Source organism: Haemaphysalis longicornis, unplaced genomic scaffold, assembly GCF_048455015.1.
Source record: "Haemaphysalis longicornis isolate Haplotype H1 unplaced genomic scaffold, Haemaphysalis longicornis Haplotype H1 scaffold_9, whole genome shotgun sequence".
NCBI lineage: Eukaryota > Metazoa > Arthropoda > Arachnida > Ixodida > Ixodidae > Haemaphysalis > Haemaphysalis longicornis.
Genome location: NW_027526460.1, coordinates 144589725 through 144603106, shown reverse-complemented (window position 1 = coordinate 144603106; position 13382 = coordinate 144589725). Strand labels below are relative to the sequence as shown.

The 13382-nt window shown below is 44.7% G+C and overlaps 1 protein-coding gene across 5 annotated transcripts in view; it reads left to right on the top strand.

Moving 5' to 3' along the window:
- The window catches only part of LOC144153753 (complement factor B-like), a 182151-nt gene that overhangs the window by 74953 nt on the left and 93816 nt on the right, over nucleotides 1–13382 (top strand). For all 5 annotated transcript variants that reach the window (XM_077685456.1, XM_077685454.1, XM_077685455.1 and 2 more), the window contains 3 exons: nucleotides 3199–3387; nucleotides 5600–5782; nucleotides 8973–9170. In XM_077685456.1, the coding sequence (XP_077541582.1) occupies nucleotides 3199–3387; nucleotides 5600–5782; nucleotides 8973–9170 (570 nt within the window). The remainder of the gene's footprint in view (nucleotides 1–3198; nucleotides 3388–5599; nucleotides 5783–8972; nucleotides 9171–13382) is intronic.

The window sequence follows — 13382 nt, the reverse complement described above, 5'->3', positions numbered from 1 at the left end:
GCGTCTAACTTTTCTACACAAGCATGCCAGCAAAAGATATTTATTCAATTTTAGGTAATTAAGCCACTGACATCAATAAATACCTTTAGAATATGTGTCCCCCTAGGTGCATAACCTCATTGTAGAGGTGCTCTTCACGCAAATCTAAGGGCCTATTAAAAAAACCTGTCTACTCATTTTGATCACCTTTATACTATGGCAGGGGTAGTAACTGCAGTAATCAAAGGTATCTTGTGGGGACCGATCGCTGCTGAGAAACTGTTTGGCACAGTGTCTCAGATGCGGATTGGCTTCCACGCGAGGTCACTGAAGCACAATTGGTAGCGGCAGGTTGAATCCAACAAAGTTGATGACATGCTACACGAACTTAAAGCTTCACAATATTGGCTGCTTTTGAGTCGGCCCACAGGTCTTTACGCTTGGAGCGAGGCGTCATAATCTTGACCACTTTATATATCGTTATCAAAAAAGGGAACACAAAAACTTAAACCCTTATTAATTTGTAACCAATTCAGTTTTATTTTCAAAATTTATACATATTTTATGGGCCGGGAGGACAAATGACAGGAACAAATGCTGAAGGTGAAGCCATATATTTACATGATGTCGGCAATCAAAGCCCCCATTGAAGACATGTACCCTACTGCTGAATGTGAAGCGATATATTTACATGATGTCGGCAATCAAAGCGCCCATTCAAGACATGTACCCTGCTATCTCCTCCTAATTGTGACATGCCCACCCCTCGCAGCCGTCGAGGGTGACCTTCCTCTGTCGACGGCGCAGGGGGAAGGCGAGTGCGGACGCAATAAAAAATGAGGTGACAAGAAAGAGTGAAACACCTGCCGCCACGGATGAAGGTGATGAGCGGTCTTACCAAAGACAACCGCCACTGCAGCTGAGTAACGTCGAAGGCTTTCGGAGGCGGGACGGTGTATTGGGCGGCAGAAACTCGGCAAATAAAAGTCTGCTAACTCACTCACTCGTCGGCTGGGGAGACAAGGCTGGACATGGGCGTGCCCATCCAGCGCCGGGTCTGCAGCGAGAAGACGCGATTCCAGAAACCGCAGGAAAACTCTTCAGGAGCCAAGAAAACGCTTCAGGATGCTGGAGGCCTCGAATGGGGATGAACGCCTCAAACTCGACAGAAAAGTTTGTGCTGTGGCAGTGAAAATGACAGGAGTCAAGGCGAACTGTGAAGAAATATATTTACATAATATCCGCCATCACAGCACCGACGCAAGGCACGCATCATACCCAGAGCTTGCGCCGTTCGCCGCCTCCTCGTACTCGTGGCTCCATTTACAGCTGGGTTGAAATTCAGAAGGTACTAAGATCGAATTCTTAACTCATATGATACGCACGAGTAGCTACTTTCAAAAACACAAAAACATATTCAGGGTATCTTACATTGCTCTTGGCGACGCATTGGTGATGCATAGAGAAACCAAGTGGTTTGCGTTGTGATGCGTTGTATTTTTGCCATTTAGCTTCCACATCGACACATCTTTCTTCCACTCTGGTATGAATATTTTTTCTGCACCTTTTATTTCGACATACAGAACAATTCGCGTCATCATCCACCTTTACAAACTTCAATATTCCACGTTATTGATGAATTAGCCTAGTTATTTATTTTTATGGCGTATTTGGCTGTATTCATAAAAGTAGTCACCCCGTATATTCTGCTTAGTCGCTTAGTCATTCATACGATTCGCCCTGGTTTAATCGATTTTAATGTGTTCTTAGTTCATTTCAAATTCCTTTAATTCCCTTTCATATAACTTAATTCACGGTGCTAGCTGGGCCGCATTCTTCATGTCACTTATATCTGAGGTGCACTGGTAATTCGCCTGGAATAGTCACCCCAGTACTGGTGTTAACGTCCTTCTTATAATTCTTAATACTTTGCCGTCTAGTTATATTTCATAGGATCAGTTGAAGGCTGACCTGCAATTCACACTAACATTTATATTTGGAGTGGTGGTTTCTATTGTGCCACTGCTGCCGCAATTGCGTCACAGTAGAGTGAAATTTGCAAGCTTTTAAAATATAGATCTGGATGTGGAGCTTAACCCACTACACCTGTGATGAGGCCCGCCGTGCTGGACGGCTTCGAATAATTTTGACCACCTGGGAATCTTAACATGCGGCAAAATCTCGAAAACATGGACGTTTTTGCTTTTAGTCTCCATCAGAAAAGTGTCCGCCACGGCCGGGAATCGAACCCGCGTCCATGTGCTAAGTAGCACAATGCCAGAGCCACTGAGCCACCGTGGTGGGTAGTTTTTAAAATATAATTGCATTCTTTTACACTGAACCACTTTGTTTTAAAAGCGCAGCTCTTAAGGAAATCGTAATTTCTCGTGTCCACAGTTAAAAATATCAAGAAATTGCCGAGCGTGCGCATGTAAGCATGGACCTCGTAGCGACCGCCTGGCACGTAACAAAACCAAGAAAGTGCCTAGCGCTCGTGTGTGCGTGCCTCGCGACGACCGCACAGCGTCCTCTGCTCACGTTCGTCAAGCCAAGCATTCCCACTTAGGGAGATCGGGCAATGTTGCGGCGACCACCCGGCAGTTAAAAAGAAGCAAGAGAATTGCAAGTGCCCGTGTGTGCGCGGCACGCGGCGACCACCCGCATCATCGGCGCATATTTGCAAGGCAAACATACCAACGCTGGAGATTGACCAGGAATGTCAAAAAATATACATTACAGTATTCGCCATATTCGCGCCAAAACTTGCTCGCCATGAGAAAGACGCGTCGCAGCGTGCGACCCTCAAAGGCGATGTTCAATGATTAGCACTTCCAAAAAAATGAACGGAGCTCACACTTATAGCCACCATGATGGTGCAAATGTCATAGAAGCAGCGAAGAAGCAAATCAGCAGGAATTGTGGACTAAAACCGTCGTGTTGGTACCGAAGGTTGTGTGTAGCATCGGTACCGTAAGATCTGCTTGGTTTTTTTTTACTCGCAGCACCTTTAGGATAAGTGATAATACCAAAACAATTGAAGATGGCGTTTATTTGAACGATTCCACTTGGGAAGTGTTGAAACACATGCAACAAAAGTGTTGCAGAGGATTCACAGAGCATTTGAGCTATGGTTTTTAAGATGTATTTAAAAGTATCCCTTCTTTTTTATTGGTGATATAAAGAAATTACGTTACTGTTTCTGATTTCCTATTTTACTAGAATACAACTGCACCCGCTTCAACCTGGACCCATGCCGCATCGTGGATGAATTCGAAGGCACCAATGACACAGTTTTTGCCGAAGGAACTTCAATAAACTTCAGGTGCAAAACCGGCTACTTGCTTCAAGGCGCATTTAGCACCACTTGCCAGAACGGTCGATGGTTCGGCCGACTTCCGAAATGCGAAAGTAAGTGTGTATAGTCGTCAAGTGCGTATAGTCTTCTCGTAAGCGAGGGTAGAAAGCCTGATGAGAAATATGTCCTCCATTATGTTTTCTAAGTGAAATGAGTTACAGGCTGGATATATTCTTCCTTGTGCCGGGCAGTGGTGGATTTGTGATAGCACCCTAAGGGATGCGTTGGGAACTTTCTTGAGTATTGATGAAGACGGTACTGGAAATGATAGTACTAATAATACATTACCATAATAAGAAAATAAAATAAGAAATAAACTCTGCTTCTTTTGTTCCCTGATTTAAGACAATATTCGTTATGCCGGTCAGAAAAATAGAACCTAATAATACGTTTGTGTTATTTTTTTTTCATTTTAACCGGCATGAATTAGACAACGTTTGCCGCTGTATCAACAAACACTAATCAATATGCGTGTAGACACTGCATCTCTCACTAAAACTGCATGGATCAGAGTTACAACAATTTAATTTATGCATTAATTCACGCTCGCACGCATAGAGAGCAAATCAGCCACAAGAATAACGAAACGACTCGCATCCAAAACTCGCCAGCTTGACTTGTTAAATGGGACTAGTTTTGATATGTAGCATGCAGTCGTTTGGCGTGAATTGCTGATTTAAACGACACGCGTTGCAGAGTTGTAAGTTCCAACATTGGCTGAACTGACGGGAACTAATAGTAGTACAACCGTAATTAACTCCACTGTACATTTTAGAATAACGGTGCATGTAAGAATAAAATTAAGTTACAATGTCTAGGGAGGCCAGGAACGATAGCGCATTACATTTGCACGCTTCTTGCTCTACACACACCTGTCAGTGTGAAATACAAAGCATAGCACCTTTGTTGTGGGGCAGTGGTAGCAACAGCATCTTCATTCAGCAGCAGCCTCAGAATAAAACAACTACGTAAAACATGACAAAAACTTTGGAGTAAACAGGTAGACAACAAACTATACATTGTAAAACCACACTTGGAACGATACCCAACCGATTCCCTTAACAGACACACAGAGGTTGCCTTAGCAAGGTTACGGATAGGCCACACGCATGTAACACACTCCCACCTGCTCACTGGATGTGCAGGTGTGAATGCAGACGCCTGTGCAGCGGGTGTGAGGAGGGCCTATCCGTAATACACATACTGATTCACTGCAAGACACTTGACACTACACGACGCAAACACTTCTCACAACTATACATACAACACAGTCCACAACACCCGTCGTACTTCTTAGGAGACGAACCAGTGTTTTCGTTGAAACGTGTTTTGAGTTGCTCACCGACGTCAAATTTTTACATCTCACTTCTTATCATCCATCTTGAGTTTTACATCTCATTTCTTATCATGCATTTTGACAACCTGGCCCTTTACTCCATTCAAAAAACTTATAAAAGACGGTAAAAAACTAGAAGGAGAAGCCTCAGACAATACTTTCAATGATTTTTTTCTTTCCGTTCAAACTGTTTTAATGAATAGTGAAAGTTTAAGAAACCTAAATTGCTATACAGAGAACACTATTTTTCTTGATTCTGTTGCTGAGAATCAAGTCGTCGCTGCGTTTGTCTCTAAGGAACAGCAATTCCTCCGACGGGAACGGTTTTCAGATAAAGCCCTTAAAGTTTGTCATTAATTTATTAGCTAAATGTTTAGCACACCTTTTTACTTATCCTTCTCAACTGGAGTTTTTCTGACGAAAATGCAGTCGGCTAAAGTTGTAGTACTATTTAAAAAGGGCGGCCCGAATGATTTCTCAAACTACCGACGTATTTTTATTTTGCCTCTTTTTCTAAAGGTATAGAAAAAATTTTGCTGAAACGCTTACCATCATTTTCTGATCACTATATTGACTCAGAATGCCCTCTAACTCTCAGAACAGGCACAACAACCATTTCGTCGCCTATTGCGCAATACGCCCCTGCTTGTTGGCCCTTTGTGTATACCTTTGGTTTTGTCATCTCGTTTAATAACCATCTGTTTTCCCGGTGACAAACATAAAACTAACCTTTATAAATGATCAGTGCACAGTTTTTGTGTGATATTTAAATTACAACACACATTCAATGTCATTAGTGGCATTTCAATATCGAATTAGTCGACTTTGTTTTTCACACCCTTCACTTCATCGATCCTTCAATCGTGTTGAGAGTTGAATTAAAATTGCAAGATGTCGCAATATGCCCCTCTTCGTCGCCCTTCCCTCAGAGATAAGGTGCGGAACCTTGCGCTCACCACCGAACGGCTGGATCGGGGAATTCAACTCGACGGCTGTCGGCTCAAAGGCAAGATTCTATTGCTCTCAAGGCTACGCGCTTCTCGGGTCCCAGGAGCGAGAATGCCAAGACTACGGGGAGTGGAGTGGCTCTCCGGTTCGGTGTGTGCCCCTGGGTAAGTTAGGCAGCCTTTGTTCGAGGCTTGTATTCTGGCTATTGCGCGATAACATATGCGGCAGGATGAAAGCGCGTGAACTGATGCTACCTATCTTAAGCCAACACTGTAACGACTATATTGCCGGAAATGCTCTGCCCCTTTACACGGCAACGACGTCGAAAATTACTTGTGGAATGGCAATACCCGCACCTGGAATGACACGTAAAATATTCAGAAATATGCAGCTGAAAAACAACGACTGAAGCCAGAGCGGTATACCGGGACGCACTGGACTCGCAGCATGTATTATTTCGGAAAATTGGTGGGCGGAACTGTTTATATTATGAGGGATAATTACCCAGCGGAGCAGTATTGCTATCCGTTGTTTTCATAGCCGTGGAAAAGGCGGACGCCAAGCTCCAGCGCGAAACTCTATTTTAACATGCTTAGATGATCGTAACTATTTCAAAATGTTTGGTGATCGCCTTGTATCTCAAATGGTTGACCGTCAGGTAAATGTGAAATTTGTCTACAGCCCAGATGAGAGCTAAATATGAGATAGGAGTGTCGTGCCCAGTTGTGAGCGCGATTCGAGACATGCAAAGTTTTATGAAATTTTGAGGCGTGTGAAAAATCAGGTGTATTTTTTCGTTTAATTTAGAACAACACACACAAAAAAGAGGCAATTGCGAACAGAGCTGTGAAAAACCTCACGCACTTTTTTTGTTAACACTGCAAAGAATATAACTGTTACGCAAATCCATTAGTGAACACTTTGCAGAGCTTCTGCTTTGAAAATCTAGGCGCGATTTTTCGTCAGGCCACGAATTTCACATGAAAGCTCGAGTTCGGCATTAATATATATCCGTGGCGAAATAATTTTTCTTGGACGCGTAAATACTTACTGCGCGGCGGATAAAGGCTTTCAAACAATGAGGTTGGATTGCACGTCAACCAATCCGTACGCGACGCCCTGCGACCCTATTGCGTGACGATGGGCACATTTCGAATCTAGTACCAGTTTCTTTCACACGCCACAGAAAGTAAAGAAACGTATCGAATGTGCGGCACATGATGAGACTGAAGAGTAGGTTGAAGCAGTGTCCTTGCACAACGTCAATGTATCCAGGTGCTTTTAGGATTCCCAAACTCCTTTTTTTGAACAAATCCCTTGCCCGCTCAGTGTTCTGCGACGTTATCCAGAAGAATCCCGACTAAAGGGAGAGTAGAATTACCACATAATTCTACCGTGAAGCTCTGTTTTTTAACAGTTTATCTTGGTTGAGAAAACTTAAAGAAAACCTGTCTTCTTTATTGAAATTTTTAATGCTTTTGTCAACAGCTTACATCTATAACCTGAGACAGACAGGGAGAACGACTTTTAATGGGCAGGCGACGTCAGCCAAGCTGCCCGCCCGACTTGCTACATCATTGCGATAGGAAAAGATGTGGGAAGAAGTCTCAACATGAATGCTTCAAAACACAGGCATACACAAGACGCGCACACACAATCAGGCAAAAGAGCCTATTGCCCCAGACTTTGCAGCTCAGCGTCGAGTCCCGTATTCCGGGGGAACAGTAAAAGCACCTTTGTTGCGTGACATGCCTCTCCTGTTGTAAACCATGGCCCAGAAAGGTCCCGCAAGGAGGTATCAGCAGGCACTGAAGGGGTGAAATGAAGTTATAAAACAGCGCGGTAAACGACACTGCATACAGGGCACACAGACATCGCGCCGACGCCGTGCGCCGTCTGTGTGCCCTTTCTGTAGTCTCGATTCCTGTGCCATTGTACAACTCAGTTATGTACCAACTGGCCCGTCTCCAATCCTTCTTGCAGTAAAATTAAATACAGGCAAAATAAAACTACGCTAAGTTTTCAATTAGAACCGTAGCAGCAAGTTTGCATTTTAGTGGCGACCCCAGACACGTCAGCCTGGTAGACACGGGCAGGCCCAGAGGAAACTTAGCTGTCGTTCGTTCACGTTTGTAGGGAGGACCTGCCAAAAGAAAGTGCTTCAGGTCCTCGAAAACTGCGAAGGTCGGTAACAATCTCTAATCTGAACACAACTCTATAGTGTACTGGAATAGAGTATATCGGAATCCAGTAAGTATACCATGACTACCACTGGGCAATGCGGGTTCGATATGACCGAAACCAGCGGTGACAGAAACCGGTTGTGATGCGTACTGCGATGGTGGTGCGCTTGGGAGACTAGTCGCGGAGAAGAATGTGTTTTTAAAGACGATAGTCTTTCTTGGGCTACTTAAACCCAGAAATTTTGGTCTGTCTGTATGTCTGTGTGTCTGTATGTCTGTCCGTCTGTCTGTCTGTGACTCGATTCAGCCACCCGGCCAAAGCAAAACAATGCCTGCGCAATAGTCTTATATAGTCACAGCTAAATGTACCCGTCTATGTCCGGTGTAATGTTCATACTTGTCAACATTGTTGAAGAAGAACAAGTCATTACGCAAATATGAGACAACAAATCAATACACAAGTGATATTTGCAGTGTTCCTTTATAAAAAAATCAAACATGCTTGACTTTGGCAAAATTAAATACTTCATCAACTCCAGAAAAAAAATTCACTTCGCCGTCGCCTGCTGTCGCCCGCGCCACTATAGCTTCTTGCGGCATTTTAAGGAATCAACTGGCAACAGTTACGAAAGGTTCCACTAGATAGGTTCCACGTTCTGATTGCAACGCACGTGGACTAGGGAAACGCGGTTCTATAAACGTTGAAGTAGGGCGCCTCGATTAACGCGCGTCTTCGCCGTACGGCAGCGTTCGCATCGAGACGCCCGGTTTGGAGCAGTGGAACGCGGAAAATTTAAAATGATTTAAGCAAACCTTTGGCGTATTTACCTTGGGAGGAGCGCGACGCAAGAGGAACAACATGAGAGGTGAGCGGAAAAGCGAAGGGAGGCATTTACTTCGCAAAAGACGATAAAGACTATCGTCTTTTGATGGAATTTGCAACGAAAGGAGCAGATACGCGGCCAATTTTTTTGTTCTGCTTACGCAATGATCGAACATTTTGAGTTCAGATTAGAATTTTTTTACATTGCCTCAATTCACAATGAACTGACACTCAGGGTTTGTTTTGTTACCGCGGTGATTTCAGTCAACAGACTGACGTTTGGAGAGACTTCACTGTACGCAGAATTAGGTTTAATTTGTGATACAAATTTTTCCACGATTTTTCTAGCGATGCATACTGCGCAGCGTCGCACCTCTTGCTTGGACCCTGGAACTCCAGACAATGGCTTTCGAGTAGGCGGAAGCCACTTTGGCATTGGAAGTCAGGTGGAGTTTTCCTGCAATGCTGGGTATCACCTACGAGGCAACGCTGCAATCCGTTGCCTTATGAACGGCGTATGGTCAGCACGGCCTCCGCTCTGCATCGGTACGTAACAAAGTGTGTGTACAGCTCTTCATACAAGAGCCAAGTTACTATCGTCTGCACCTGTATAGAGAAGTGCCAGGCTAATTCATTGATTTTGGCATTTCACGTGCCTAGCCTGAACCTGAGCTATGAGTCCCGCCGTACTGGAGGGCTTGCTGATTCATTTCAAATTCCTGGCAATCTTGAGCTTGCGTCCAAATATTGACACACGGGCTTTCTTGTTTTTCGCCTACAACATGAAAGCAGCCAACGAGGCCGGGATGGAACCCGCTAACTTTGCCTAAATACGAGTCCGACTGACTGTCTTGCTGTGTGTTTAATCCATCAACGCTAAGCCTGAATTGTTGGATCCAGCAACTCGAAATTTCAGGGGTACATCGTGCTCAGTGAAGCTGGTTTTCTAGAAATTAATTCTATAAGGAAGTAACATAGGCTACATTTTGTTTTCAAAAATTTATAATCCTCTCGCAGGCCTGTTTGAATGCCTAATTATTTTCTGCTGACATATTGTCACCGATAGGACGATGGACCTCGGTGGTTTTAGGTTGTAGGAATTGGCTTTATTGCCACGAACTCATTGGGTCCTAAGAACAGCGGCCGCGCGCTTGTGGAGAGCGAACAACGTCCTCTTCCTCTGGCCGTCAGTCGATGATGATTCCGATGGTGTACTGGTGATGATGACGAGGCTGAGCTCAAGAACAGATGATAGGAGCGGTTGACCGTTCGCTGTGTCAATGAATACTAATGATTGCGGCAATATGTGGACCATAACAATTTCTCGACGGGATGTTTGAGGAGGGGTCTAAGAGCTAATCAACCGCCATATAGCACGAACACGACTTCGTCAATATATGTTCCACGTGATGTATGCTTATTTTTTCTGAAAACGGTCACTCATAAAAATGCAACCAATCAGATTTGAGAATCTTGCTCACGCAAAAGTGTAAAAAGACTAACGAGTTTTTGTTCAAGTACACCTGTGATGAAATAAGAATGGCTCAGAGGTAATATAAATGCCGAGCCAATCTTCCCTATTTATATACATTTAATTGCACGGGTACATTATTTTTATGGTGCAGAAAATCAATATTGGGCAATTTTTCAAAACTACATTCTGGATGTGCAGAGCACTGAAATGTTTTTTTTAAAGAAATTCCTCAGTATCTGGCCTCACCGTTCAGATATACAAGTGGGTTTTGTTAAAATAGGTGACCCATGCGAATGTGTAAACAAGGTTCGTGTTTTATTTTCAAATAGCCGAACACGTGCTCACAAAATCCCGAAACAGCCGACTTTTTAATGCAAAATAATTTCACAACCACCGCAATCACAGCGATGGTAGTTTAAACGTGTATTTCAGCATAACATTTATTGTAAAGTAGGTTACAACACTTCAACCCGAATTTATTGATGAGGAACATCATTTCCAGTGGCATTTCAGAGGCAGGCGCAATGCAAGCGGTGTGCGCCCTGGACGCGAGACCGTCTTTGTTTATGAAGCGCACATCCTCGACAATAAAGCGTGAAGAACAATCGCACATAAATTGTAGACAGTTTTGTTTATTTGTCTCCAAAATCTGTAGGCGACACAGAGGGTTCTTGGGCGTGTCAGCTACCCTCAGCAGATCCCCAAGAGACGGACCACTGTGCCTTAGGAGTGGCACTGGCGTTACTCCATCCAGACCGCGATTACCAGTGCAGGTGGATGCGAATGCGTTTCACTGCACGCCTACCCTTTACTTCGAAAAATGGAACCGGTCTTTTCGCATTCTCTTTCTTTTAGTATACCTCTTCCTGGTGTCCGCATAGCATTGAGACATGAACAAGGACTTGCTTCCACCTTTTAATTCCAAAAGTATTATTTATCTGGCGTGTTCGAAGTACCGGCTGATTTTGGCTATTGATTTGGTAAAAAGCGGATTGCATAGAAGTGTGGTTCTCCTAGCTTTCATGACGTTGTAGGCGAGGTCCTGCCACAATCTTCACTCATGTCTGGGTGCTGTTTTCAAAACCTGCCATTAGGAGGACCATGTCGTCGAGTCTGTACACTGCAAGTGGACGTCCAGCTAGATTATGCGTATTAATCCGCTTGTCTTGATGATTTGCACCTGTAGTCTGAACATCTGGCCTTAGCATTTAGGAGCATGTACGAAGTATTCGATTCAAGGCAAGTTCCACCAGTGTACTTCCCGCAAGTGTGCAGGGTGCGGTTCGGGAGTTGAACAAGATCAATGCCACTTTTTGCTCGTTCATCAATTATTCTTGGCCCCTCATCCTGTATATCCCAAAACGTTTTGAATATTTCCGCATTCGTTGCGGGATCAAGTTTCAATTCTGGATGATGTAGAGCTCTAAGAATGTTGTAAAGCTGTAACACACCTGCTGCGTCCCGTTAGCGAAGACATGTATCCTAAGTATTCCCCCTGATACGGAAAGTCGTCATGAAACGTTGCGGTATCCTCTTCTGGGCCAACGTTGTCTTACTTGGGAGCGCTTCTAATCGTTTTCAGCAGCAGCGTATCACTGGGAGACTTCTCTCTGTTGATGACATTGCTTTCAGCATGGATATAGTCCCATAGTGATGACGTTGCGCATGTCTTAGGGGCATCGCAACTCTAACGCACGCGTTGTCCTGATACGGTTAAAGGCAGCACCGGCTTGCGGTTTTTAATTTCTTAAATCCGCCCTGCCAGCAAATGTCATCTTATGACTTTAATTCATACGACTCAAACCTCGGTTTCCCTCTTGCTAACAAGAAGGCGCTTCCGCATCAATGTGGGCAAAATCACTCTGTGTCCCCACAACAGATATCATTTATCAATTGATAACTTGCTGCTGTTCGCCTCGTGAGGTTGCATCTCTTTTACTCCTGTTTGGCCTGGCCATCGGTGCACAGTGAAATTCAAAATATTTGACAACAGTGGATAGTCTTTTGTTCCCCAGGCGAGTTTCCGATTTGTTATGGGCAGTTAATTCACACTTCAAATGCTGAACAGGGCAGTCTCAGTTTCCTCCCTTCTTTGTGGAACATCTCAAAGAATCTGAACAATGAATGAATGAATGAATGAATGAATGAATGAATGAATGAATGAAAGGTCAGGAGAATTGAAAGGAGAGTCCGCCAATTGGCGTAATTTGTCATACCTATGGGCGGACACCGAACGCGTGCTGTTTGCGGTGGAGAAGGGGAAGACAGATTGATATGGAGTGGGCTTGGCAGCAGCATGATGTTCAACTTTTTTAGCTTCGTGCTGCAGGCTGTCACCGCTCTGCTGGGAGCCTCTTTGTTGCAGTACTACTACGCTTCGCAGACGACGCATGCGCACAGACTCGTGGGATTCGGCTGCGTGTCCTCTTCGCGACGTGATAACTTCGCCCTGGATGGATCGTGTCTGCCGCACTTCAATGACTCGACATGGCTGCTATCGTCGGTGATGTCACCTCACTTGCGAGAATCGCCGGCTGTAAGAGCGCCAACAGAACTGGATTTCACAAGTGGGCATTGCAGCAGCATTCCTGGCATCCCGCTCAACCCTTTTCGCTTCGTGCTGTAGGCTGTCACCGTTCTGCTGGGAGCCTCTTCGTGGCCGTACTACTACGCCGCGCAGACGACGCGTTGCACATACTCGTGGGATTTGGATGAGTGTCATCTTCACGAGGTGATAACTTCGCCCTGGATGGATCGTGTCTGCCGCACTTCATGACTCAACATGGCTGCTATCGTCAGTGACGTCACCTCACGTGGGAGAATCGGCGGCTATAAGAGCGCCAACAGAACGGGATTTCACCAGTGGGCTTGGCAGCAGCATTCCTGGTATGATGCTCAACCCTTTTCGCTTCGTCCTGCAGGTTGGGAATTATTCATGCATTCAGTGTTATCGTAGTGATGACCCATTTCTGGTGCTGCTGCCCTGCCCACTACGCTTAAGAAGTCTACTTTCTGCTGTTCGTTCTGTGCCACTAGATCTGTTGAGATGCGGGGATGTAGAGGCAAACCCAGGCCCTATAGAGCAGATGTTGTCACAACTGTTAGACGGTCAGGCACAAATCACTGCTTCAATTGAAGCCATAAAGAGGTCCCAACATGGAATGGAGGAAAACATTTCTACTTTAACTCTGCGTATACAAAGGGGTGAAGCACAGTTGTCTGCATTAAATTACCCTGACAAGCAAAGTAGAAGGTATTTAAATTGCTATGTCAAAGAGATGAAC